Source organism: Lycorma delicatula, chromosome 8 (genome assembly GCF_047948215.1).
Source record: "Lycorma delicatula isolate Av1 chromosome 8, ASM4794821v1, whole genome shotgun sequence".
NCBI lineage: Eukaryota > Metazoa > Arthropoda > Insecta > Hemiptera > Fulgoridae > Lycorma > Lycorma delicatula.
Genome location: NC_134462.1, coordinates 90,086,153 through 90,113,780, shown reverse-complemented (window position 1 = coordinate 90,113,780; position 27,628 = coordinate 90,086,153). Strand labels below are relative to the sequence as shown.

At 28.4% G+C, this 27,628-nt stretch overlaps 1 protein-coding gene across 1 annotated transcript in view; it reads left to right on the top strand.

Annotated features, from left to right (window-relative positions):
- ftz-f1 (ftz transcription factor 1) overlaps positions 1 to 24,480 on the top strand; it is a 236,387-nt gene extending 211,907 nt beyond the window's left edge. Inside the window, exons 4-6 of the mRNA XM_075373173.1 lie at positions 3,969 to 4,069; positions 20,308 to 20,462; positions 23,611 to 24,480. Coding sequence (XP_075229288.1) covers positions 3,969 to 4,069; positions 20,308 to 20,454 — 248 coding nt within the window. The 3' untranslated portion in view covers positions 20,455 to 20,462; positions 23,611 to 24,480. The remainder of the gene's footprint in view (positions 1 to 3,968; positions 4,070 to 20,307; positions 20,463 to 23,610) is intronic.
- Positions 24,481 to 27,628: the final 3,148 nt, after the last annotated feature.

Sequence of the window (27,628 nt, the reverse complement as noted above, 5' to 3'; positions counted from 1 at the left end):
TTTAATTCTTCTTAATACTGGATTGTGGTATATAAGTTTTTAGGGTGATAATAACCTTTTCTATGGTGGTTGTTCACCTATATAAAAAAAGGTATTGATTACTATTATAATTGGTCACAAATAAATGTCAGCAGTATGTAAGGAACCTATATCTGGTATTTTAACCATAGCTTCGACTACTGTCATTGTATCACTAAATTACCTCTTTTAATTTTTAATAAATTATCCTGAAAATTCCAAGTTTTTTAGAACCATCAGGTTGTGGAGTTTTTTGTTTGCATAAATGTCTGTATTTTCAATTATCATGTAAGCTACCAGTTAGACATTTTGAGTTACTACTTAGATACCCATCCAAGCTTAGATACACAGCTTGGATGGGTTAGCAAATACCCATCCAAGCTGTGTAGACTTACTCAGGAACTACATTTCTAATCTGAATCAGAATAAAATTTATTAAAATAATAATTATGATTATATATGATGGAGCTTTGTGATGTTAAAAAAAAAATATGTATAAAATTATTGTATATATATATATATATATATATATATATATATATATATATATATGTGTGTGTGTGTATGTAATTATAAATGAATTGTGACAATCTTTATTAACTAAGTGTAGACTCTTGGTTTGTTTTTTTTTTAAACATACACAATAGAATTACTCAATAAAATTTACATTAGACAATGGTGTATGTGAAATGAATTGTAATATTCTTTTATGTTATGCTACTTTACTGACTTATCATTTTTATATTTCATTATAATTGTTGAAACTTAATTAATTCTTATCTTTTTTATTATATCTGCCAAATTACTTGATTGTAAAATAGATTAAATTATGGTAAATTTTGTTTAATGTTTTTCCAACATTTTACTGTAATACAACCCATTCACTTCATGCAAACTACATTAATCTTTTAACAATTATTAAGAGATGTTTTTTTTTTTTTAGATTAAGACGTAGATTAACCAATGTACATCCCACATATTATGTTTGAATCCATGAGAAATTATTTTTCATTTTCTTATTGATGACACTCAAAAAATAACCAAATTAATTATAAATACTGGATGTCATGACGGTTTACAGTTATTTTTTTTTCTAATGATAGAAACAAATGTAAAAAAATTAAATTGTGTCATATAAATAAAAACTTTAATATTTACTAATACTTATTTCCCATTATATTAATTAATGGTCAAGTGATTTATTTAAAGAATACTGAATTATGATATTTTACTGTTCACACAATGAAATTTAAACTAAATTTAAATTTAATTTTTTTTAATCATATTGAACTAAGATATATTCTTGATATGGCATATATACTCTATATGGCGGTCTAGTGCACTTACTTTCCCAAGTAACTGTACCATAATTTAACACATTGGCTTCAGTACCAGTGGCTACATGTGTCCTGTGTAAGGATTTATGGTGAGATGTCCTATTTTCCCCTTCATTTCTTCACTTCTGTGCAGTATTAAGTGACAGTAAAATTTACTGCCACTTTGATATATCAGATATATAGGATTAGTGCAGTTGGAACCTAAACAAGATACACCTCATAACCCTGCTAAGTAACACAAATAGTTCTGTCAATGATTGATAGCGCTAGAAGAGGCAAAAGCTTACAAGTTCTAGATGTCCTGTAACACACCTATATAATCGCAAGTACCAGACAGTGAGGACTTGTAATGCATGAAAATTACATCCATTAAAAAAATACATATATAATAATAAGGATATTACTATGCCCCTTATGTTATGGTGATGGGGTATTCTGATGGCAGTCGACGTGTAAATATTTATGGAATTAATGTCAGGTACATCGTTTTTAAATCTTTAGTACTTTATACAACTTGGAGAATTTATATGAAATGAATTTCAGTATATTACTTTTGGTTCCGCTTTAGATTTTTATCCACTGTAAGATCCAAATATTTAATATTTTTAACCACTTCTAAAGCAATTATAAAAAAGGAATTAAGTTCCAGCCGATCCGTATGCTGATGAGTATAAAATGTAAATTCTGAACCTCCTTTAGATTTAAAAGAGATTTCTACGTAGCTATTGTTTGATGGCAATCATAAACTCCTCTGCTACAAGTGAAAAATGTCTTTTAAATTTATAATTGTATTTGGATGTTTAATTATAAAACTAGCTATCTAATTGAAAAAAAAAGAAAATTAAAGACAACAGTTGAAAAATTTGCTTAATTATTTCATATTTAAAATTTTTTATGTTTTATGAGGCTGTTTGACATTTATTTATGTTTTTTTTTTTTTTTATTTGATAAAAAGATAAAGAGTCTCAATTTCAATTTCCAGGAAGAGTTTCTTATTTTTTACCTAACAATTCATCCATTTCATTTTCCTCATTAAGATATTTGTGTAGCATGTCCGAGGTCATAAAACTAAAATAAAATAACCACAAGATATACGTACAAAAAAAAATTGTACTTCGTAAAGAAGTGGTAAATTATTGTCTAGTATGTTGTTACTGCTGTTATTAGTAACTAGTTATTGTGTCTTAATATGATTATAATGATAGGTTTTTTGTTATAAAATTGCAAAAAATCCTTGATAGTATGATAATGTAGAAAGGATTTAGTTTTTTATTATAGTATGCAATATTCTCTAAAATAACACACGTACATACAGATTTATTTGTGATGAAGTTATTAATACATTTGTTAATAGTTTTTAAGACAATTTTAATTAACAGTTTTCAGTATCATGATTTAATTTTTAATAATATGAAATTCATAATTAATACAGAACTAATTTTTATGTTTAAGATCGTATTTATTTATAATTTTCTTTAAACTGCTCGCTTTAATTAATTGTAATAGGAAAGCTTGCTTCTTGAATTTTACAAAACTATACTGCTCCTTCCAAATACTGATAACTTATTGAGGACAGAAACATGAATTTTCTATTTACATTAGGATTAATTTAGGTCGGCCAGTGGGTGATGTCAATATCAGAATATTAACTTTAATTGTTTTCAAATGCTTTGACTTTCATACAGCGGTATAAATTTTATGTGGTACTGAAACATTAGAATTTTACAAATAACAACTGAATGATCAAATGAAGTTAGATATTTTGTTATTTCACTCGATTTAGTGTTTTTCTGTAAGTGTGATGCCACCAGAGTTGCGGTTGTAGTTTGATGGTAGATTTAAATGATTATATCTTGCTATCTTATATGTTGTTTCACTTATATGTGTAAAATTCAGTAATTTATATTGTTTAAATGTTTTATAAAATAATTTTTACTTCATTCTTTTTTCTTATCAGGGTAAAATGCAATAATTTAAAAAAATGCTACAATCTTAATCTATTCCAATAAATGTGATTAAGCATTGTTTGCTTGTTACTTAATCTGTGTATGATAATTTAAACTAATAAAATAATAAGTATGAACCACATACCATTCAAGAGCAGCTACCAATACTTAAATATTGAGTGCTTATGATTTTGGCTGATTAATAATGATAGTTAAAGTTAAATTAATGATAAAGTTAAATAATAAACTCACGTATGATGGAGATTTTGTATTGTTAAAACCAGCATGTTTTCAGAACTCAAAATTCATTAAAAAATCTGTTTCAGATGGTTTATGAAACTGGAATTATTTTCCTGAAATATAATATTGATCAAAAAAAAAGATATACTCATTGAAAAGCTCTAGGATTTCCCAATGAATAAAACCCTTCATTTAGTTTGAAATTTATCTGTAAGCTACAACGAATAATTTACATAAATAGAAATTAATAAAAAAACTGTTTCCCCCCTTTTTTATGTGATTGTTTTCATTTGTTACTTTATAAAGTGATTCATGTGTTGGCGGAAACAGATATTTTCTATGTAATTACTAATATTTATTTATTTATTTTTTTGTAATTAATGGATTGATATTTATTTTTTTGTTTTGTTTCATTTGTTTATAACAGAAGTTAGAGGGTTAATGAATAGAAAGCATGTCCTAGAAGGTCATGATCAGGTACAACAAGCTCTACTCGACTACTGCCTCTCTTGTTACCCTCAATTACAGGTACTGGTTTTATTTTATTTTTTTTGTAATATATGTTTATTGGAAGCAAAATTAATTCTGAATTTCTCTATAATATAAATTTTTTATATTGACTCAGAATCCTAGTTTTGTTTTATGTAACAATAGAAAAACGCTTTTGTGTAATGCTGTGTATAACATGATTTTTTAATGTCTATCTTTCCCTTTTTATTCATAATATTATAAATTATTTTTTTTAATTGTTGGAAGATGTTAACCTCTTTTTGTTATACGTATCTCTTTGGTCGATTTAGCTGTTTTTTTCTTTTTCAGAATTTTGTTATATTGGATCTTCTTATATTAATTATAAATTTAACTAGTCTGTTTTTTCCATAATTTTAGGTCTTTTATTTAATATAGATTTGAAAAGTATTGTGTTTCGATATTATTATTATTATTACATATGCATAAATATTATATTATATGAGGGCAGTCCAGAAAATAACTTACGTTTGTACTTAGTATGGAGATGGGTCGGGATACAGCAGCCATCTTGGTGTCAAAACATTTCTACACTCAGTACGCATCAAGCTGTCGTAGCTTGTGGACTGTGATTTTTCTACTTTGTTCATTGTGAATTATTGAAATGTGCGCTTCAATAGAAAATCCCGTGAGTTGTCAGATGTGTTCAGTGGATTAGGTTTTTACTGGCAAAAAACCTCAAACCAATTGAAATTCATCAGCAACTTTGTGAGGTGTTCGGGGATGGAATAATGAGTGAGGCAGTGTTGTATTCAGTTTAAAAATAGTCCCACCAATGTTCATGATGGGACATGTGGCCTAGCCACAGTAGTCGGCCTAGCCTTGTGACTGATGAACTGACGATGACAATCAACGATAAAATTCGTGAAAATTACCACATTATGATTACAGAACTTTCGCTTCATTTCCCCCAAATTTTACAAAGTTTACTGCATAAAATTGCATTGGGGAGGGAGCTTGGTTATCACAGTTTTGCTAAAAATATAAGGTGGCAGATTATTTGTTTGGTTTTTTATTTCAAAACGTAAGTTACTTTCTGGACAGCTCTCACAGTTAATTAATTAGAAAAATGAATTTAAAATGCATTATGTATCCTATTGGTTCATTCATTAATACCAAGATATTACAGGATGCATCCTGTAAGGGATTGGAGGACATCCTCCAGTAAAAAGTTATTAGTGAGAAAAATAAACTTGTTAAAATTTTACTTGTACTTGATTTTAATCATTAGATTATAGGTACAGAAAGAATTTAGCTGATGTAATATTAGGATATACTGAAAAAACTGAAGTTTTTTGAATGTTTAATACATTTTTAATGTAATATGATTAAAATTTGCATTAGTAGACTTTCTTGTTTTAATTTTTAAAGCCCTAAACTGCTTTAATAAAAAAAAATATTTCCAATATTATTTCATCTAAAAAAGATACAAAATTTATTCTTTGTAAATGTCGGTTTATTACTTGAATTTTATTTTTAATTGATCTTTATTGACTAGCTGATAAGGTAGTGTGTCAGATATACAGTAGATTTTAGGTTCAAATCTCAATTTTGGCTTGACATGGCTTTAAGCAACATTTTTATTCAATAATTTCGGTCGATTATTAAATTTTTCCCTGCGAGACTTGAAAATAAAATAACACAAAAAAATCCCTTTCGTCACGCCAGAAGGCAGAGTTAGATTTCACCGGTACTAAGTAGGGAATAAAAATATTTCCACCTTAAAGTTATGAAAAATTTCAAATTTATTCAATACGTCAATGGCTGCATGAAAAAATGTTTAAAATGTGAAACATGTTTAGCGTGTGACAAGACATGCTAAACAATGTAAGACAATCTTACAATTCCAGCAACATTTTGGTCATCCCTTGCTGTAAGGGTTGGTCATATCAAAAATTGTTTCAGACAGAAGTTTTAGTCATTGTTTAGAGAACTAACAACTTTAAACCAATTCGCTACTGTGCCTATTAAGGGATGTATGATTTGTTTTGTCTTCAAAACCCCATTTTTTCCACCCCATGAGCCAGTGGTTAGTGATATCAATAAACTTTTCTTACATAAGTTTTAGGCCCTTATCCAAAGAATAGTAAGAACTTTAAACGAATTGGATATTATTCGTTATAAGAAATGTATAGTAATGTTGGTTTTTTAAAAAAAATCTCCATTTCCATCCCCATGATCCATGGCCATTAACAAACTCGACCGAGATTTTGGGACAAGTTATATTTAAGGAACAATTTGATTAGCGCAAAATTACGGCAATTGCCGTGTCCACAAAAAAATGAAATATATATATAAACTTTTGAGCTGATTGTGATTTTAGAGTTTGAGGGATGTGAAACACAAAGATATGTCAAAATTTTTTTTTTAAGTTTTTTGAAAATTAATGATACTGAGTATAAATAAATTCTTTTTAAAAATATTTTGGGCGTACATCCTTGTACATTTTTCAAAATTTATGTTATATTGAGTTTTGATGGTAATTCTATGAAATATACATGATTATGAAATATAATTACATGAACAATTTAATACTTACTTCTTACTAATTTTTATTGTTACAGTTTTTGTGTTTTATTTCTTGTAGTTTTATATAAATATATTTTGTATTATTTTAACAGTAAATCTAGTAGTTTTTGTTAATTTCAATTATTACTGTTGCATACAGTGAACATGCCATTTATTTGATATAATTAAGATAAAAGTTTTATTATTAAATTCATCTTTGTTTTACTGTAAATGTTGTGAAATTGGGATATTTGAAATCGTTTGTTTTTGTAAAGTTGATTGTGTTTGCATCAGCATTTTTAAAAATACAGAATTTCTATTTTAAAAAGCTTTAATATTTCAATAAAATGTTGACTGTATTTACTATCCACTGAAAATGTTTTTTGTGTAGAGCAACTGTAGTGGATGCCCATTTGTCTGTTGTGAGTTAGGGTATCCCGGTATTTAAAAAGAAAAAGATAAATGCATAGTCAAGAAATAGCAGTCATAGTACATTGTTGAGATCGTTTGTAATTTCCCATAACTCTGATAGTGATATACACCAAGTTTCAATCAGATAAATTCATAATTCTACTGTTAACAGTCATTTGAATTGATCATGAATCGAGCAGTCATATATTGTGATTTTTGAAAAATTGATGAAAAAGACTTTCATAAGGTGATCAAAAATTACCTTTTGAAAGACAAAACCGGCCGGATAAATGTTTGGTGATTTAGCTTTTCTGATTAGAACAGTTTACAGGTGGTTTGGTCATTTTCAAAGTGATTATATCCAGAATGTTCAACTTCATTAGATGTTCTGGATAATCTGTTCAGGTTACAATTGCAGAGGATATTGAAAAAATCCATAATATGGTGAATGGAGAATAAAATATTGAGATTGTTAAGACAATATCCATCTAAAATGAATAGATGCATCATATTTTACTTGAATACGTGCAAAAGGTGACTGCAAGATATGGATGCCATGTTTGCTCACAAATGATCAATGTTGTGAATGAACAGATATTTTTATGCAGAGTCTGGATTTCTTCATCATTATCAAGAGGATCTTTTATGCCATTTCATAATAGTTGATGAAATTTTGGTACATTACTGGTGACTTGAAACCAAGTCACTCGGTTGTAATCAATGAACTTAGTTCAAAAAGGGTAGAAACCATATTGTCAGCGGGAATGGTGATGGCCACTTTCTTTGTTTACAGTCTTAATGGGTTATATTCAATGAATTTGATTCAAAAACCAAGTTCATTGAACTTGACCTACTGATGTACTCTCACCAGTAATTGTGATGCCCACTTTCTTTACTTATGCTCGTGAAATAATTTTCATTGACTCTTTGTAGAAGGATAAAATGATAACTGGGGATATTTTTGCATCTTTGCTGCATCTGAAAAATGAGGAAATAGGAAAAAAACAACCTTATCTGAAAAAAAGGTTCTTTTTCACCAAGCCAATGAACCAATTCTGTAATTGTGACACCAGAATTGCTCAAATTATGCTACAAAATCCTTCTGCAATCCTTTCTTTCACCGTTGTTGGATTAAGTGTACAGACTTGATAGGAAGTTATGTTCAGAAATAAAAATAATTTTTCTGGCAAGTTGTATCATTTATTTTTTCATGAACATGTCAAATACCCCTCACATTTAATCTTAACAATTGCATTGCTGAATTACGATTCTCAAATTGTTGGCAAATTCTTATGTTTTTTTTTGGAGCTGATAAATGAATTTTGTAGCACATGAAAAAACCCAAGCCTGACTGAGATTTGAACTTAGAATTTATCATATGAAAGTTGAAAACACTACCAGATTAACATGGATTGGGTTACTCGTCATTGCTGTTTATCAGTCCATAATGATATCCATCTTCTAATTGAAAGAGTGATGATAGTTATGGTACTTGAACAGAACAGTTCACTGCTGATCTGATGAATTATGTGCTGTCTACTATCAATCAGTATGCATAATTTTCCTTAAAAAACCTATTTGTACTTTATATTCATATAAATAGATTTCTGGCTGCTTAATCGTAGCATTTTTGGCATTCAAATTTTGGGGATTACTACACATACACATATGTAGTGTCAAAGACGTACCATTTCTGTTATTTATAATAACTATCTTACAGTAGCAAGACTGTACTTAACTATTTTTTTTTTGCAAGCTTTATCGTAGCTGTATCATAGGCATGCATGTATGGATATTATCTTTATTATTTTTATTGCTTTTATAATATTACTGTGAGACAAATAAAAGTGCAATAAAGTATTTCTTCTTTGATCCCTAAAACAAAATGTTACAACATGAAAAAAAAGTATCCTTCATCACTCAGTGATGATAAAGAAGCTACATGTTTACAAAAAGATATTCCGGAGGCATATTTCAATCTTTTTTAAGATTACTAATTAATTTTTTTTTAATTTTTCTGGTGTGATTTTTTTTCTATATTAAATTTTTGTAATTATTAATTAAATTTTAATTATAAAGATGGTGCCTTAAAAAAAATGTAATTAATTTGACTGCACTTATTTATCAGTTTACCAGTTAAAAAGAAAGATGAGTTGGTACACACTTCATTGATTAATATTAATAACAAAAGAATGCTCAGATAATTATATATGTTTTAATTATTTGTGTTTTTTATAAATTTGTTCATTGAGAGTATATCAGAAATAAGAAATATATTGTTCCAAAATGAAACGAAACAGTATTTCTGTTTATTATTGTGAAATCTTTATATCTGCTTATAAATTTTTTGATATCATTTATTGACTCTAATCTTTCATATGGAGCTAAATCACATTTTGTAGTGTAATGTTGATCAAAGAGAGATGTAGAGTGTTTCTATCTGGTGTAAAGTGTGGTTTTCAATAGAATGAATTTTGAGTGTGTAACTAACACACTTCTTGACTATTTTATATCAGTTTTTTATTGTTTTATTTACTTGATTAATTAATTATTTATCTAATTTAATTAGTTGATTTAATATCTTATAAGATAAAAAGATTCCTTGCACCAAACAAAATGTTTTCACTGAAATAAGTGTTTAAATTCTGGTTGAATTTTTCTCTGTGTAATATTGTGCACATAATTCACATACTTGTTTTTTTCTATTACTTTTTCATTTATTTTACATCTTTAAGTGTGAGTTGGTTTTTTTTTAAGTAAATGTTTTAAGTTGCATCGACTGTAATGAGTCACTTAACACTAAGACTTATATGTCAACACAGTGCTCTAGAAATTGGGATAGGTTTATCTAAAATGTGGAAGAAAACAGAAAGCGGTGTTGGATTTATGCATCTATACTGCTTCAAAATCTGTTTGAATTAAAATCCAATCGGTTCCCATTTTAGAAATATCATGAAAAAACTTTTTCGCCTCTTGATCGAAAGTGTGAACATCAAAATCATGGCAGATGGTGGTCATTTTTTCAAAATTTGCTTATCTGTATTTCCAGAAAATTTTTCATTAGAATCAGATGACAAGTGCAAATGACAAGATGACTTTTTGATATATATTCAAAAAGTGGTACAGTAGAATTTGAATTTTAGAGTTTGAATTTTTAGAGTTTGAATTTTAATTCAAACTGATTTTTAAGCTGCTGTAGATGTGCAAATTGAATGCCACTTTCTGTTTTCTAACACATTTTAGTTAAACCTATCGCAACTTTAGAGCATTGTGCCAGAACACACAATGGATCTGGATCCAGTATTATTTAACTTCATCAATCTATGATAACCAGTTTATTAAGTATAGTTTTAGGCTCTCAATTTTCAGGCTGCTACTTTACAGTCTTAGTTCCTGATGTTTAACAATTAGGTTGTAAGGAAATTCGATTAAATATCTTACTCAGGGCCTACATCACTAGTTGATTGCATCTATTTTGCAAGGATGTTTTAAAATAATATTTTTAAAGCAAATTATATCTGGTGAATCAAAATGCAATTCTCTGTCATTGCAGACTGTGTTTATGATTTACATATATAAGGAGGGGCAAATTGTGGGAATGAACATTTTTCTTTAAACATAGTTTTTTTAAATTAAAAAAAATATTTACCGGACTGAAAAACAAACAAAAATTTGTGTACTGTATATAAATAACTCGGATTTCATTATAATTGATACAGATATCAAACACTTTTTAATATGAGGAATTTGAACTGTTACACAAATGTGTATACTTAATACAAATTTAGTTTAGTAATGAGCTTTAGATATTACGGTCATATATTCAATAGAAATAGAAATATTTATACTCAAAAATCTAGTTGCTTGGAATACAACAGCAATATCTAGGGAGCTGAAAGTAAAACTGACTTCCGTCTATTCCTGTCTTTGATGTGTACAAAATTTTTATTACTGGGAGTCTATTGTACGAGGGTTATTTTTTTTTCAAGGTCCGGTCGGTCACGAAATTAAAACCACAGTGAAAATAAAAAAAATTTTATTTGTAACAAGTACTTACATAGTTACACTATTTCTCTCCATAGTCGCCACTCTGATTTAGACATTTGTCGTAGTGTGGTATCAACTTTCCAATAAGAAAGTTGGTACACAGGCGGCTTGTCATAGAACGGAGCCGCCTGTGTTTCAGCCATGTTTCTACGCTGGTCTGCAACTCGATGTCTGTGCCAAAATGTTGTCCTCCTAGCCAGCATTTCATGTGAACAAAGAGGTGAAAATCGGATGGAGCCAAGTCCGCGCTGTATAGTGGGTGATCAAACACTTCCCAATGAAAACGCTGCAGGAGCTTCTTTGTTACAGCTGCAGTGTGCGGTTGAGTATTGTCATGGAGAAAGACAATGCCTGATGATAACATTCCTCTCCGCTTATTCAGAATTGCCCTTCGTAGACGTTGAAGAGTCACGCAGTATGAGGCTGCAGTGATGGTCGTGCCACGTTCCATGAATTCCACCAATAGAACTCCATTCCGGTCCCAGAACACACTAGCCATACACTTTCTATTGGAGAAGGTTCGCTTGAACTTCTTTGGTTTACTGGGAGAATGAGAATGCATCCACTGTTTGGATTGTTCTTTTGTTTCTTCAGTTTCGAAATGGACCCATGTCTCATCCCCTGTGACAATTTTGTTCATAAAATCTTCTTCATTGTGGTAGCACTGGAGAAACTTGGGGGAGGCGTCCATTCTCATTGTTTTGTGATGGTCAGACAGCATCTTGGGAACCCATCTCTCACACAGTTTGCAGTACTGAAGTCTCTCACTCACAGTGGACCTGACCTTGAAATTAGAGAAAGAGAGAGTAGAGAGCTGACCTTGAAATTTCAGGAAACGAATCACTCAATACAGAAATTGTGAACTGACGATTTTCTCCAATTGCCTCATCCACTCGCTCATAGAGATCATCGGTTGACACTCGCTTCCTTCCCTGACCGCCTGCATCATGAACATCTGTACGTCATGCTTTAAAGTTCCTACACCATTGTCACACTTTGCTGTCACTCATTGAAGTTTCACCGTACACATTACTTATTTGTCAATGAATTTCAGCTGCATTACACCCCTCAGTCTGAAGAAATTGAATTACCGCACGCACTTCACACTTGGCGGGAGATGCTATTGTTGTAGACATGTTTACGTGCTAGCTATGTTCAGAACTAAACGAAGTGACGCAGCATGATTGAAAGCCATACTAGAGACGCTGCGCAACACATATGCGCAAAGGTTCATCTGATTTTTGCACGGGTTTTTATTTTGCGACCGATCAGACCTTGAAAAAAAACTCTCGTATTTTATGTTTATCACTATTTTAATCTCATGTAAAGTTAAGGAGAATATAAAATTTGATACTATTCATAACTCATATAATACACTACATTTGGTTGTCTAAAACATATTGAGCCTTTGGAGGTCAAAATTGAGAATATATTTATGGTTATTGGAAAATAACATTATGAGACCATATATGCACCTTTTTTTTTTTTTTGATGAATTTCAGCCATTTTTTTGGAAACACCATAATCTTGAACTTAATACCAGTCTGGGTGTTCCGCAGAGATCGAAACAAATAATGGTCTTACATGTCAGGTCCGGGCCATACGGTGGGCGATGCATTGAAACCTCCCAGTCAAGTTCTCTGACTCTCTGACTGGTCGTTAAAGATGTATGTGGTCTGTTAGCAACTACCAGGTTGGTCTAGTGGTGAACTTGTTATCACAAATTAGCTGATATTGAATTCGAGATTACTAAGGTTCAAATCCTAGTAAAGGCAGTTAGTTTTATAAGGATTTGAATACGAGTTTGTGGATACCGGTGTTCTTTGGTGGTTGTCTTTCAATTAACCACACATCTCAGGAATATTCGACCTGAGACTGTGTAAGACTACATTTCATTTACATTCATATATATTACTCTCATTCATCCTCTGAAGTAATACCGTATAGTGGTTCTGGAGGCTAAATAGAAAAAAAACAGAGAGATCTGTTATCAGAGCAGTATGTGACACCCTTTCTGTTGACCAGTTCAGTCTGTTTCTTTTAAATTGCTAGGTGCAAATGTGCTAATTGTGACAGTTTAGGCATGTGTTTATCGTTCTACCTGGTGGCAGCAGCTCATGGTGCACGATGCCCTTACCATCCCAGCAAACACACAGCACAGCCTTCCTAGTCATCAATATTGTCTTTACCGCAGACTGTGGAGCTTCTCCTTGCTTCGACCATGATCTTCTTCATACATTATTGTAGGTTATCCAGTTTTCATCACTCGCCATCAACTGCTTCAGAAACACTCGATTTCATTACATTTCAGAAGGGATTCCCAGAAAAATTCAGTAGAGTAAATTTTTCTGAGTCAGATCATGTGGGACCCAAACATCGAGTTTCTTTTTGTATCCAGCTTTCTCAAAATGGTTTAACACTGTGTGGCGATAGATGTTTAGGTCATTGACGATTTCCTGACTACTTACATGCTGGTCTTCTTTGATTTTTGCCATAATACACTAACACTATCTCATATGCAAAAGGCTCAATACTTTTTAGACTATCATGTTACTATATGTTTTTTTATGAAAAATATTATGTTACTGTATTTATTTTTATGAAAAATATTATTTATTTATATAAAAATATTTTTTATGAAAAATGTACTGTATTGTTTCCAGTTTTTAATATAATGTTTATTTATACATTGCTATTTGTTTAAATTTACATTATTATTAACTTTTTTTATTTCTGTTTCAAATATGTTTACAGGTGTGAATAAACTGTATCAAAATGTCTCTTTCGGTCTCTTTCTGTTTCGAAAATGTTCATCAACTCTCTGTTGTATTATGCAAAAAATAATGTAATAATAATAATAATGGGAGATGATAAAGTTTTATTTTTTGTTATAATATTATCATGCATTACAGTATAAGTAATCTCATTAAAGAAAATGTTAAGTTACATTAATGATATTATCTGAGTTAATTTTATTAGTTTTTTATTACTATTGTTATTATTATTATTTATCTTAAGCTAGTATTTGATAATTTTTGTAGTATTTAGGTCATTTAATTTCTGCTACTGGTGTTATCTTAACTGACTGAGGCCTGCTTATTTTATAAATGGAGTAATGTGTCGAACTCTACTGGAGATAATGTTCCAGTACTATGTCCTATATTTTAATGTAAACACTATAATGAACAAATCTTTTCTTTTTTTTATTATTTTATCTGTACTTTGCATTATAGTTCGTCATCATATAACAGTCTTATTGATAGTGCCAGATTTATATATTCATCTGTTTACTTTTCAATTAAGACTGCTGTAGATATATAAAAACTGTTTCATTGTGTTTTAAGCCTAGTGTTTTACAGATGTATGTGTAAAAAACATACTTATATATGTATTTATTTTGAGACCTTTTATTTTTCATTCTCTAAGTTCCTTTCTACTATCTTTTTAGTGTTATCTAGGTGTGTTAGACTTTCATGATTTTCTTGAATATATTTTTTTCAAATTTAAAAAAAGCCATGGAAGAAATACATTTTTTCGGAAAATGAAGGCTCCTTTTTGTTAAATTTTATGCATTTGTTTATGTATTTTAATGAGAAAGGTAAAAAAAGTCAGCTTCTTGCTGAGAATTCTTAACAGAATGTTTATCAGTTATAGAGAATGATAAAAATTATAGCGGAGGGAAAAGAAAATGTGTAAAGCGACATTATAGATGCATTTACTTTTTTCTTTTAAAAAAATATATTGAAGGTCAATCAAATATAAATCGATCTTTGTTTTATATTACTGAATGAGTGGAACGGTTGAGTTCAAAGGGAGATGATTTGGTTAGATTCCCTCCTTATCTTGCATTTATTGAATAAATGCCCCACTGAGAAAGTGAGTTGTATCTTGAATTTTTGCATAACACATTCCAATAAAACCTTTAACTTAAGAAAATTTAAAACTGACCAATTTTTTTGTAAGTGTAGTTTAGAGTGAATGTAAAAGATTCAAATCTCAAATATTACAAATTGCAAATCATTTGTTGATGACTGTAATGCTTATAATACTTGATGCGTGTCTGGTACTTTAAGATTAGTATTATGCTTATTGGCATTTGATCAATGTGAGATGTTATTGAAGTTTATTGGTAGTTAATGTGGGTGAAATATGCAAAGAAATTGGAAAAAGGAATAGCATTAGCAAAAGTAATATCAGAGGGATGCTTATGTTGGAATTTCTTAAATATTGAATCATTATGAAACAGAGGAGAATGGACTTTAAAATGACATTTTTTCATGTGATTAGTGATGTTGGATTACAGTTGAAATGAGGTGGTATGAATGGTGAACCCAGTCCACTGGAGGGTACATTTGGTTATCGATTACTGATCTTCCTCCTAGTTGCCAGCCCAAGCAGGTTGTGTGTGTTAATTTTATTCATAGTTAACCAACAGTAAATGCTGACTATTATAGTTAACAGTTAGATATAAGCTCAAGGCAACCTGTTACACTTTAAGATATGATGTCCCTGTGTAAACTGTGTTGCTTCTGCACTACTTCATGGATCATTCTCAAATGTTCCAAGTTAGTATCATGCAATTGTTCTGTATGCACCACTGCATACAGAACATTCTGTATGCAGTGGTGCTCACAAATTTTTATCAAATAGGAATTAGAACTTTGAAATGCATAAAAATGTAACTTCTTTGTACCATTTTAAAAAAAAATGTGTTTAATGAAAAGTTTGATTACTGCATGACCAATAATTACAATTTATTATTATACATGTTGAATTTTGAGGATATTATGAGAAAAGTTTCTTCAGATAATTTTATGTTAATTGATATAAACAGATTATTATCTCAGTTAAAATATATTTTTTTATTTCTTGAAACTAATTAATTACTCTACAATCCATTTCATTGTTTTTATATATTATGTTCTCATACTCAATTTAACTCGATAATTATAACATTTATTTATTTGTTTTTTTACTCTGGTTTTGATAGAGTAATTGTCATCTTTCCTGGTTTTAGTTGTGTATTGTTTTATTTTTATAGTTCTTTCCCAACAAAGCCATCCATCCATATCTTTTTTAATATTTAACATTCTTTTTTTTTACTTAATTTTCATTTACAATTATTTTTTTATATATTTAAAAAATAACTATTTTATAAAACTTCACATGCGTTTACTTTACGGGTTTTGGTAAAATTCATAAGCCACTCTGTAACTAAATAAAATGTAATAATTTTTCTGGTTTTTTAATATGTGCAAATATTAAAAAATATTAATATTTTATGTAAATATTTATATTTATATATATTACACATTACAGTAATATTTTTTTGCAAGTTTAATGTAATATAGTTGGTAATATAATACAATACAGTGAAATCTTGTAATTCAATTTGTAGTGATAATTACTCTCTCTTGCAGTATTATTTATTGGTCCCTCCACATTTTATATTAAGCAATGTATAGCAGATAAAATCATAACACAAATATTATGGCAGATAGAATTACATTAATCTATATGCAGTAGTGATACTTTACTGCCCATCAGGTAATTATTTTTTCTGTAACTTTATTTTTGTTTATGGGACTAAAATTAGGGGTAGTGAATAATAAAAGCATTAACATTTTGTTACAATAATAAAAGCCTTGTTTTCACGAATGTATTTTTGTCCCTGAGAATGTTGTAATGGTATTTATCCCATATGATCAGATTTGTCTTCAATTAAACAGATTGTAAAATTTAAATTGTAAAATATGAAATTTATTTTAAATATGATGCTGTATTATATTTCAATTGTATTTTGAAATGAAGTTCACTAATCAAGAAAAGTTTTTGGTTTTTTTTTTGTAAAGATAGGCCCACCTAAGAAATTAAGAAATATGGTGTTCTTCGATCAGTATTATTGTTAAGATAGATACATTAATCACAAGACTAAATGAACTTTGGTGATATAATCACTAATTAAATTTCTTATTCACTTACCATCTACCCTTGAGAAATCAGTGTTTCTTTCATTTAAAGTTAACAAACGTTCTTCATTTTCCATGTACCTGAATAAAGAGATAAATTACAATTCTTGAGTCATTTATAATTAGTGTTTTGGCAAAAATGAAAGGTGAATTTTCCCAAAAAAAATTTGGGTTTCTGAATTTTATTCTGGCAGTTAACTGGAAAACATTCAATCAGTGTCACACTATTTGAAAAAATAAGTGATTATGCTAAGGATGTTGATTTAAATTCTACAAATAGCTAATTAAAATTTATGTAGGGTTTAAGTAAAAGTTTTAAGAAAGGTGAATTTTAGATATGATGATGAAACTGTAATATTTTATAAATTGTTTCCAATTAAAAATTTTTAATTTTAAGATAAAAAATGGATTGACAGAAATGTCAAAGGAACAAGTCCCTGCTTTAGGCTCTACCAGCATATTAGGAACAGGAAAGTGTCCGATATTAGTAATTGGTGAGTGAAAGAAGCAAAGATGTTTCAAAAACATAAAAGTATCAATGATAAATCAGCATGGATGAGTCTGACATTTTTTGTATAAAGAAATGCATTCACGGAATGATGAATTAACAGGTTTGCTGCGGTACGGCACATATATGTGCCGTAATAGGGAGTTGCTGTGTGCTTGTCTTCATATGCGTAATTCCAGTACTGAGCAAAATTGTAAGTTATTTAACTTAACTCTCGTGCTGTACGGGCCTCATTGTTGCCGTATTGTACTTGGGAACTGTGCTTTATGGCACATAATGTGCCATTTGTAACGAATATTTTATTTTTCTTTATAACTAAAAATATCTTTTAAAACGATTTTATAGACTACGATATCTCTCAGAAAACATGTGAACTAACTGTAGATGAAACAGTTCTTTTATACATATTCTTATTTAGTGTTTATTCATAATTAGGTCAAAAATAAATCAATTTATTAATTATTTAATAATTTGGATGATGCTTACAAGCAAGCATATAAACATTTTATATGAAGTGATTCAGATCCAATTATTTGGAAATAAATTTTATGTTTCGTCTAGTGTTTATATTATTAAAATATACATTTGAATGGATGTTTTTTTAAAGAAAAATATTTCAACATATATATATTTCATGTAGGAATGATGACAAATCAAAACAGTGATTAATGGATTAGGTGACTTAATATAATTAATTTATTAATAAAGACCAGTGTTAATAAGATTAAGTAATATTATGAATGTTTTATTGAATAATTTATTGAACAACTTGTGATAAAAATATAAAGAAATAAAATTGTTAGAAAGAGATTAAAAAACATCATATGCGGTATGGCACAAATTTGTACTGAACAAAAAATCCAAAGTTAACAGTTCAGCATATAGAGTAAATCTGTATAAAATCTACACATGCAGTATAAAACCTCAGGATGGGCCAATATGCCAGAATGCATAGTGGGTTCTGGTATATTGGCATCATTCACTACATGTCATCATAGTTGCCCATATAGCAAGATGGTTTAGTTCTCTATTTTATCCGCTGCAGCAAACATGTTAAGAAAGATTGATTGGAAAATGTTGTTACTGATGGTAATTTGCGGTGCATTTTGATTCACTTGATTAAAAAAAAAAATTAAAATAATTTTCTTTCCAGTCAGTAATAAAAGTACTCTACCAATGTACCAAATTGCTGTAAAATGTTAAGACGTTTTGAAGATTCACCAAAAAAAAAAAGATTATATGATGCAGTTTGCCTGTTGCAAAAGTCATGGGAAAATATACTGGTAAAAAATATATTTTGACATGCTGGCCTTTGTCTGAACCCAGAAACAAACAATACTTATAATGAAGAAGACATTATACTTATCATGAAGAAGTTCATTAAGTGATTGGATCAAATGGTTCAGTATTCTGTTGGATTTTATGTAGGGATGGATGATGCTCTGCTACTTTGACAGCATTTGGCTATCATCTTTGAAAGCATTCTGTTGGAAAATAAAACAGAAGAGAAAGGAAATGAAGAAAATTGTGAAATTCAACTAAATATTCACACCATCAAGTAAATAAGCTGTAGGTGTTAATTTCCATTTATTTTTATAATACCACAACTTATTTATTTATTTAGCGTATGGCACCAACACACAACACCAATGACTGTCAAAGATTACAAACAAACATCTAACAAATTAATATAAGCTATTGATTCTGGAATCGTCGTAGGAAATCTTCAGGAGTCCCTTCATAAGCTGTCCTAGGGCAAACTTCTGTGATGTGTTTAACAGTTTGATTTTCACCACACTCGCAAAAGGAAATCAGTGTTTTATATTTCATATCAGCAGTATTGAACATGTTAGTCTGTGTAAACAGACTAGTGCCCATCTGCTACTGAATTACACTGCCAATATATAATAATGTTTTGAGATACGTTCACTCATCAATGACATTGATAACAGAAAAATATAAATGCCTAATTAATTTAACTTGCTATATGTAATTATAATTACTGTATCTCATACAGAATACCTTCTTTTTTATTGTTTTGGTTGTAATCTGTATTATTTCAAATTATGAATTTTGTATTTACAAATATTTTTTTCAGTGCACTTGCAAGTTTAGTTATTTAAGAATTTCTAATTAGTGCTTTTGGTTAACTAATTCTCTACTCCTGTTTATATAAGAAATGTGTACTCATAAAAAAAATTTAAATATGATAAATGTAAACATATAACAGTAAAAAAAAAACAAAAAAAAACATAAAAATACTGATTTAGATTTAACTGAAACATCATTTGGCTTACAACAGGATATGCAGTGGTAGTGCAATAATTTAATAGTCTATGATTTAGATTTGATTCTGTTAAAATTCTCACAATTCTGTGTTTATTTGTAGATAATAATGAAGAGAAAGGATTTAAGTGAAGGTTGTCAATTTTTTACTAATTTATTTAAAAGATGTGGTATTAATTTAATTTTTTATCTCTAATTGCGAAACCAGATCAGTTTGGTGAGCAGATTGAGGTCAGGAACCTTAAGATTCCAACCAGAACCATCACCTCTTTGTTTACCTTGCTTTAATCACTTCTGGTAAAAGTGATTTGCATTATAGTGTTTCCGTGTTAGCTATGATTTGATTTTGAAGTTACTTATAATTGAGCCGAATGAGATACAAAAGATGTTAACATAGACTTCCGATTTTCGTTATTTTTATTATTACTTTTTCTTCTTTTTTTAAAAATTATATGCTGTTATGCTTTTGTAGATGCTTTTAATATGATGGCTTTAATTTTTTATTACAGGATAAGTTTGGCAAATTGCTAAATATTATGCCAGAAATCCATGAATTAGCAAGCCGAGGAGAAGAACATCTTTATGTTAGGCATTGTTCTGGAGGTGCACCAACACAGACATTACTCATGGAAATGTTACATGCTAAGCGTAAATAACCTCACAAGTAAGTATTGTATCTTTTTTCTTAATTAAAAGTTTAAAATTAAAAAAAACAAAAACAAATTATATGGCATAATTTCATTCATGTTTTCTACATTCTGATGATTTTATTAAAAATTAACATATCAATTGATATTTGTGATTTTTGGTGAATTTCTATATAGGCTAGCTAGGCTGTAGCCTATGGCGGCAAATTTTTGATGGTGGAAATTTTTTCTGCGGCCACTAAACATGGAGTATCAATTTTGTCAAATTTCTTATCTGTTTGCTCGGTTTTTGGTAATGGGCCTCATGGAGGTGGCTCAGTGGCAGCAGTGCCAGACACATTTATATGTCCATCTCTGCTTATAGGGATTATTTTAATGAAAATATGATTTTAAAAAATGTTATCAGTACTATTCAGAAGATATTGAAATGAATTAGTTAAAATTTTTTTGATTATCTATAAAACTGACAATTTGACTCTAGCAGCAGCCAATGAGCTTAATAGAAGTCATAATGCAAAAGTATTGTTCCATTTATACTCTTCATAGAGTGAATATCAGTGTTATAGATGTAGGTAAGATGATATTAAACTAAAATATTCTATATTCACCTGTTTTTAATGTTTCTCTATGTCTCACTACCCATGAACCTGACTAAAAAAAGCCAGATCCACAGTTTTGTCAGAGTTAGAGGTTGTTGCCAGAAATTCACCTTTTTTTTACCGGGAACTTCACTTGCTCTTGAAATCCAGAGACTTTTGCATACCTTTTTATTTTATGTATAAGATGAATGAACATAAACTGTTGATATTGTTTCCTTTCATATATATTTAATATAAAATTATTGTTATAGTGAAAGGTAGCATATATACATGTAATTAAATTTACACAAAGATTGAATGTAACTTAAATTTCATCTTTCATGACCAGTATAAACATTTGTAAAATTTCCACTTGTTACTATTTAAATAAATAGATTATGAAGCTTATTTAGTTATACGTGGATCAGCGTGGACAATCACCGGCCCACGTCAGATCCTTATTGCAAAAAAAATTTTAAAATCTGTCTGTTGTTAAAGAATAAATTAATAAATATAACTTAGCTAGATTTTTATACTCCATTGGGTTCTGGTTAGACAGTTTTAAACTTCAGGTACTGAAATAGTTAAATATGTCACACAAATCCAGGAATGGTATAGGTTTTCATAAATGAGTCCGAGCCTGTTGTTACTGTTGAGCCCATTATCATTGGCTATGTAGTATCTGGAGGAAAAATAATTTGTTGCAGCGTATATTGACCCGGTCAATTGTAATTATTTATCATTACTTTTTGCTCTCATACCATCCAATCTCTGGGGAAGGGGGACAGTAGAGTTGCCCACTGCCTGGTAGGAACCTTAAAGGTATCCTTTTTGGGAAAGATTTTTTGCCTTGTTTTGTGATCTCTTTGGAGATAGTTAATCCCTTTCTTACTAACTACTATTCCTTCGTCTGCTGCAGATGTAGTTGTGACTGCCTAGATTCACTTTTATCCATGGGAATCTTTAGATGTGCTACTGCACACTTTTTATATGTATAGTTTCGTGGGGCATCACACCTTACAAACTGTTCTAGGGATTCTTTTCTCTATCTAGTGGGGGTACTAGTGACTGGGTTGGTCTAGTGATGAACTTGTCATTGAAATCAGCTGATTTTGAAATAAGAGAGTTCTAAGGTTCATATCCTAGTACAGGCAGTTGATTACTTTTGTATCGATTTGAATATTAAATCCTGAATACCATTGTTCTTTGGTGGTTTGGTTTCCACATATCTCAGGAATGGTCAACCTGAGACTGTACAAGACTACACTTCATTTACATTCATACATATTATTCTCATTCATCCTCTGAAGTAATAATTTTAGGTGGTTCCAGAGGCTAAACAGAAAAAGAGCGGGTACTGTTGTACTAAAAGCCTAACCTGGAGCCTAATACTTAGTGAATGAGCTTAGCCTCTTGATCTCAAATCATATAGTTAATTTATGTGTTTTTGTAAACTTTATATTCCTCTATATGAACTTCTTTTTTCATAAAACTGGAGTTGAATGAATTTCCTACTTGCCTATTTATAATAAATTCATTACTGTCATGAAATTGACAGTACAGTTTATTAAATTGTACCATAAAGTTTTAACTATTTGAAATAATACATAGACTGAATCTTCTTTGAATAACTATAGTCTTAAATCGAAGTTAGTTGATTAGCAGGAATACCTTGATTTCATGTTGTTTTAATTAACTCTTTCTTAACTGGTTTTTCATTCATTTATTTTTTTCTGTAATCATTATTTTGCTCTTTGCCGTAAAAGGGAAGTCTACTTCCTCTACTGTGTAGTGTTAACTTACTGCAAGTTTTCTCAGTCTGTAATCAAGATAGACTTTATATATATTTCCTTTTATACAGCGTTTTCTATGTTATGTGTGAGTGTTTTGAATTTTAAAAATGAAATTAAGAAAAAAATTAAAGTCTGCATTGATGTTAGCTTATAAATAAGAGAGAAAAAAATTATTGCCATAAAAGCATCTGTATAGTAGCAGTAGCTTCATATGAAATTAGTATTTATTGAAGACATTAGATATACTTCATACACAACCCTAGGAAAAAAGACTTTTGGGCAATTTACATGAGAAATAATAAATTTTTGTTCCATATCCTGATTTCCAGAAAACATTTGCTGCAAATGAGCCTTGTATTCTCTTCTGCAAAACTTGCTTGTTTAAAATTTAAATTCTCTAAACATCTAAACAGTGTACTGCTTAAAGACTTGTAGTACTTCTTTTGGATTTAATCTGAAAAAATTATTCATATGTTTAAAAAAAAATTTTAATAATTTCTTTGCATTATTCTGGTTTGCCTGCCATACTCTGTTGGCATCATAATAACTAAAATTTTTGTTATTTTACTTCCTTTAGAGTACTGTACACCTTATAATGACGCAACATTGAAGTTTCAGTTAACCAAGAATCAAAGTGTAATTAAGTAAAACTTCACTGAATTTAGTATCAGACTGATTCATAACTAATTGTCCTTCATTCCTAGTCGTCATTAATCTTTCTTTTTCTTTAAAAATTATAAAAATAAATGTGTTAATTTAAATTACATGTAAGAATTTATTTATTATGTTGACAGGAGAGCCACGATTGTGTTATTGTGTAACCATTTTGAGTTTATATGTTGAGTGGATAAGAATCAACTTGTGCGTTGGCGATGGATCTCATGATGCGCGACGATCATCACATCATCATCATCATCAACGTAGTGCAATAAATTATGGTGTAGGTTGAAGAAGTACTACTACCATTGCATAAGTTGTTCTTCGAGTGTTATTAATAAATTGTTATTGTTAATCAGTTCATCATGTAGTAGAAAGAGGTTTATGTGTACTTTTAGAGTATGAAACCTAACTAATGAGTGCCTTTGCTTCATAAAAAATATATATATATTATAAATAATGAAAATAAATAGTAAATAAAATATAAGTATGCTAAGGAAATATTTTTCAGTACAAAAATTATATGTTGTTTTAAAAACCAATATAAATATACCGTACGTTAAAAATAATAAAAAATATAAAAAAAAGACAAGTACAATGTTGTTCGTATTTGTATGCTTGTGCTTGTATGTGAATTATTACTGTGTACATTACATCTATTTAAAAAAAAAAATGTAATATTGTTAATTATTTCTCACCTATCACCTTTTATAGTAGAGTTCAGATCTTAAAAACATTTTTCTTTTTCTTGTATGTATTGAATTATATCCTCTTTCTTACAGTTCACCTTAAACATTATTATTTTAATTGTATTAAATAATTAGTGTTTCAATTCAAAAGCGCACATTAACCTGATTATTTTTTTAAAATTAAATATTATATGGTGTTCTGTTAATTTAGAATTGTTGGTTTGTAATATATTATTTATATATTTAAATGTCATTTAAATATAAAAAAAAGTTTATAAACTTGTTCGGCTCATAAAATGAATGTATAAAAAGTATATATATAAGTATTTATATATATATATATATATATATATATATATAGGGAAAAAAACATTTAAGTAAACAAAATTAACTTTAGTGAAAAAAAAATGTATATTTATTATTATTAAATAATACAAATTTTCTTAAGGTGTGTTTGTTAATGAGTGGCAATTGTATTTGTTGTGAAAAGTTAGTCGGTTTTAAAATAGGAAAAAAGTTTAATTATGAAGGTGCTTGCTGACTTTTTTTTACAGTTAGGTTATGAATTTCTCTGATATGCGGTGAAATCAAGATGAACATATGATGCCTTCTGAAGAAAGTACAAACTTCAATATAAAACGTGTGTGCATATTATAGAAAAAAATATATACAATAAATTGTTCAACAAAATGTATAAAATATTTACATATAAATATATATTAAGACGCATATAGGATATGATAAGTACAAAGTTTGAAGTAGGCTATGTTGTATGACTGTGATGTATTAAGTCTCAGAACCAAATGGTGTAATTTTGATGGTTTGTGTAAGTATTAATCATTAAAAAAAAAAAAAAAACAGATATATTCTCAAAAAAATTCATTATTTATAATTTGTTTTTAAATCTAAAATTAATTATAATAGTAAAAATCAATGTTAAATCTGTAGCTAACAGGCTATCTCAAATTTAATAAAAAAGATTTCTTGTAAAAAATTTTCATTAGGAATAAACAATATTGTAATTATTAAAAAATCTATTGTTTATATATATATATATATATGTCTCAACAGATATATATATAGCAGTTTTATAGAAGTCTTTATTTAAAGCAAGGTATTATTTTAGTTGTTATAACACTGTTACTTTCCATCAGGTTGTTAGGCGATTTAATTAAACAAGATATAAAATCATATTTTTCTATTTTCTTCCATTTATGAATATGCACCATTAAAAAAATGATTTCATAAAAATAACATTATCAGGGTAAAAAAAATATTTTTGCTTTATTATTGATCACAAAAATCATCAGAAATCTTTTTATTTGCTTTTTAATTAGTTGGAAACAATACCAGAGTGAGAATTTTTTTTTATCTCCCTACAACCACACTTATCAGTGGACTAATCTTTCTTTTCTATATGAACACAAGATAAACATTTTTTATTTCCTCAGAGGTCGCTTATGTTCGGATGAACATTTTCTAGCTGCTGCCACAATATAGATATGACTCTTCGTGAAGCTCATATTACATTTAATTTAAATTAAATGAATTTTTTTCTATTGATGAGCATATATAACTTTTTCAATCTTTGTTATAACTGTCTGCTAAAATTTTTATCTTGTAGTTTTCTAAGATACAACAAACAGATAATGTTAAATTATATTATAAAATTCAGATTTTGTTTGTTTGAAACTTTTCTGATATCATCGATTGCTTTTAATTAATTCTTAGAAGCCTAGTTTACATTAAAATGTATAAGATCTCTTATCATCATAATGATGAAGTGATGGTGATGATGGATAATGAGACAGTAATAGATCATTTGTTATAATGAAGATTTTATGTTGGGATTGGGAAATTTTATATTAAATTTTATTTCATAATTTATAATTTTATTTACTCTATGATTGGTGGCCCTTCACTTGCATCAAATGTTAAAATTTATCACAAAAGATTAAAGTGTACATATAAAATTATATCGATTATGAAATTTTAAATACTAGAATAATTAATTTTTTTTTTTTAATTTTAACTGTTATTTAGAATTCATTTATTGTAAAATCTCTTAATTTCTTTTATCATTTTTGATTTTAATTTTTAACTTTTGAGTATTAAAAAAAGAACATTTGGTTCTGCTACTGATTACAGCAAAACAGTTGTTGCTCATTTATATATATAATTTTTTTAATTTTATTTGTAAAAAGTTAAGGAAAAAATAAATTAATTAACATTCCAGATGCTTTACGAAATTGCATGCTCTGGAAGGGATATAGGGCATCAAGCATTAATTTTTATTATGTATTGTATTATTTTTATTATATAATTATGATTATTATTGTTATTATTTCTATATCATTATTATTTGATTTTGGACTGACAAGGCGAAGATTGTCGGTTCAAATTTTCTATGTAATGTAATATATAATAATTGCTTGGAAAAAAATTAATATTTTATTTTTAAGATATTATCAATATAATTATTTAATACTTTTCTGTCTTTATGTCTAAGTTTATTTTTTGTCTCTTGCTTCTTTAATTTCATTTCTTTTTTTTAAGTTACATTCCAGCGTTTGCAACCACTTATTTATTTCTTAATGAGCTACTTCAGAAATTTTACATCCAATATTTATTTTTGTGTCCCCTGATAAAATTATTTTTATAACTGTAATAATAAATTTTTTAAATTAATTTGACAAAAAGAAGTTAGGTTGCTGGTGTTTTTTTTAAATATATCCACCGTATTAATATCATTATTGTTATTGCACTTTTATCATCTGTATTTTTCTGTTTTATACTATTTTTTTTTTGTGTTTTTTTACGTTTTTTCTTTTTTTAATTAGGGTTGGTGTTGGGACACGAAAAACAATTCCTTATGTTATTATTTTTTCTTTTTTTTTCTTTTAGATTTGTTTACTATTTGTTAATGATATAATTTTTTTATTATTATATATACACACACACATAAATATGTATAAAAAATTTGAGAGATGCTATAGCCTATTGTTGGCTTTGTTCATATGTTATTAATTTTTTGTCGTAATTTTATTAGAAAACCAAGTATATTATTATTATTGTATAATGTACTTGATTTGTTAATTATTATTATTATTATTAATTTTTATTGATAAGTTGAATGAATGACTTAAGTAATGTATGTATTTAAATTTGTATAAATATTATTATATTATTATGCTTTATTATTATTATTATTATTATTGTGAATAAGGAAAGACTCTATAACTAACTATTATTTGTCACAGTTACCTTATTACATGAATTAATTTACTTTTCTTCTTTTTCATCTTCTCTTCACCTGCCCCTTGTCTATTTGATCATTATTTTTTACATTGTTCAATGGACCAATCAGATTTTTTTACTATCTGAGATAATTCATTCATTTTCTTTAATTGACAATAACATTTTTTTTCTTTTTAAATAATGAAACAAAATAGTCCATTTTATACTG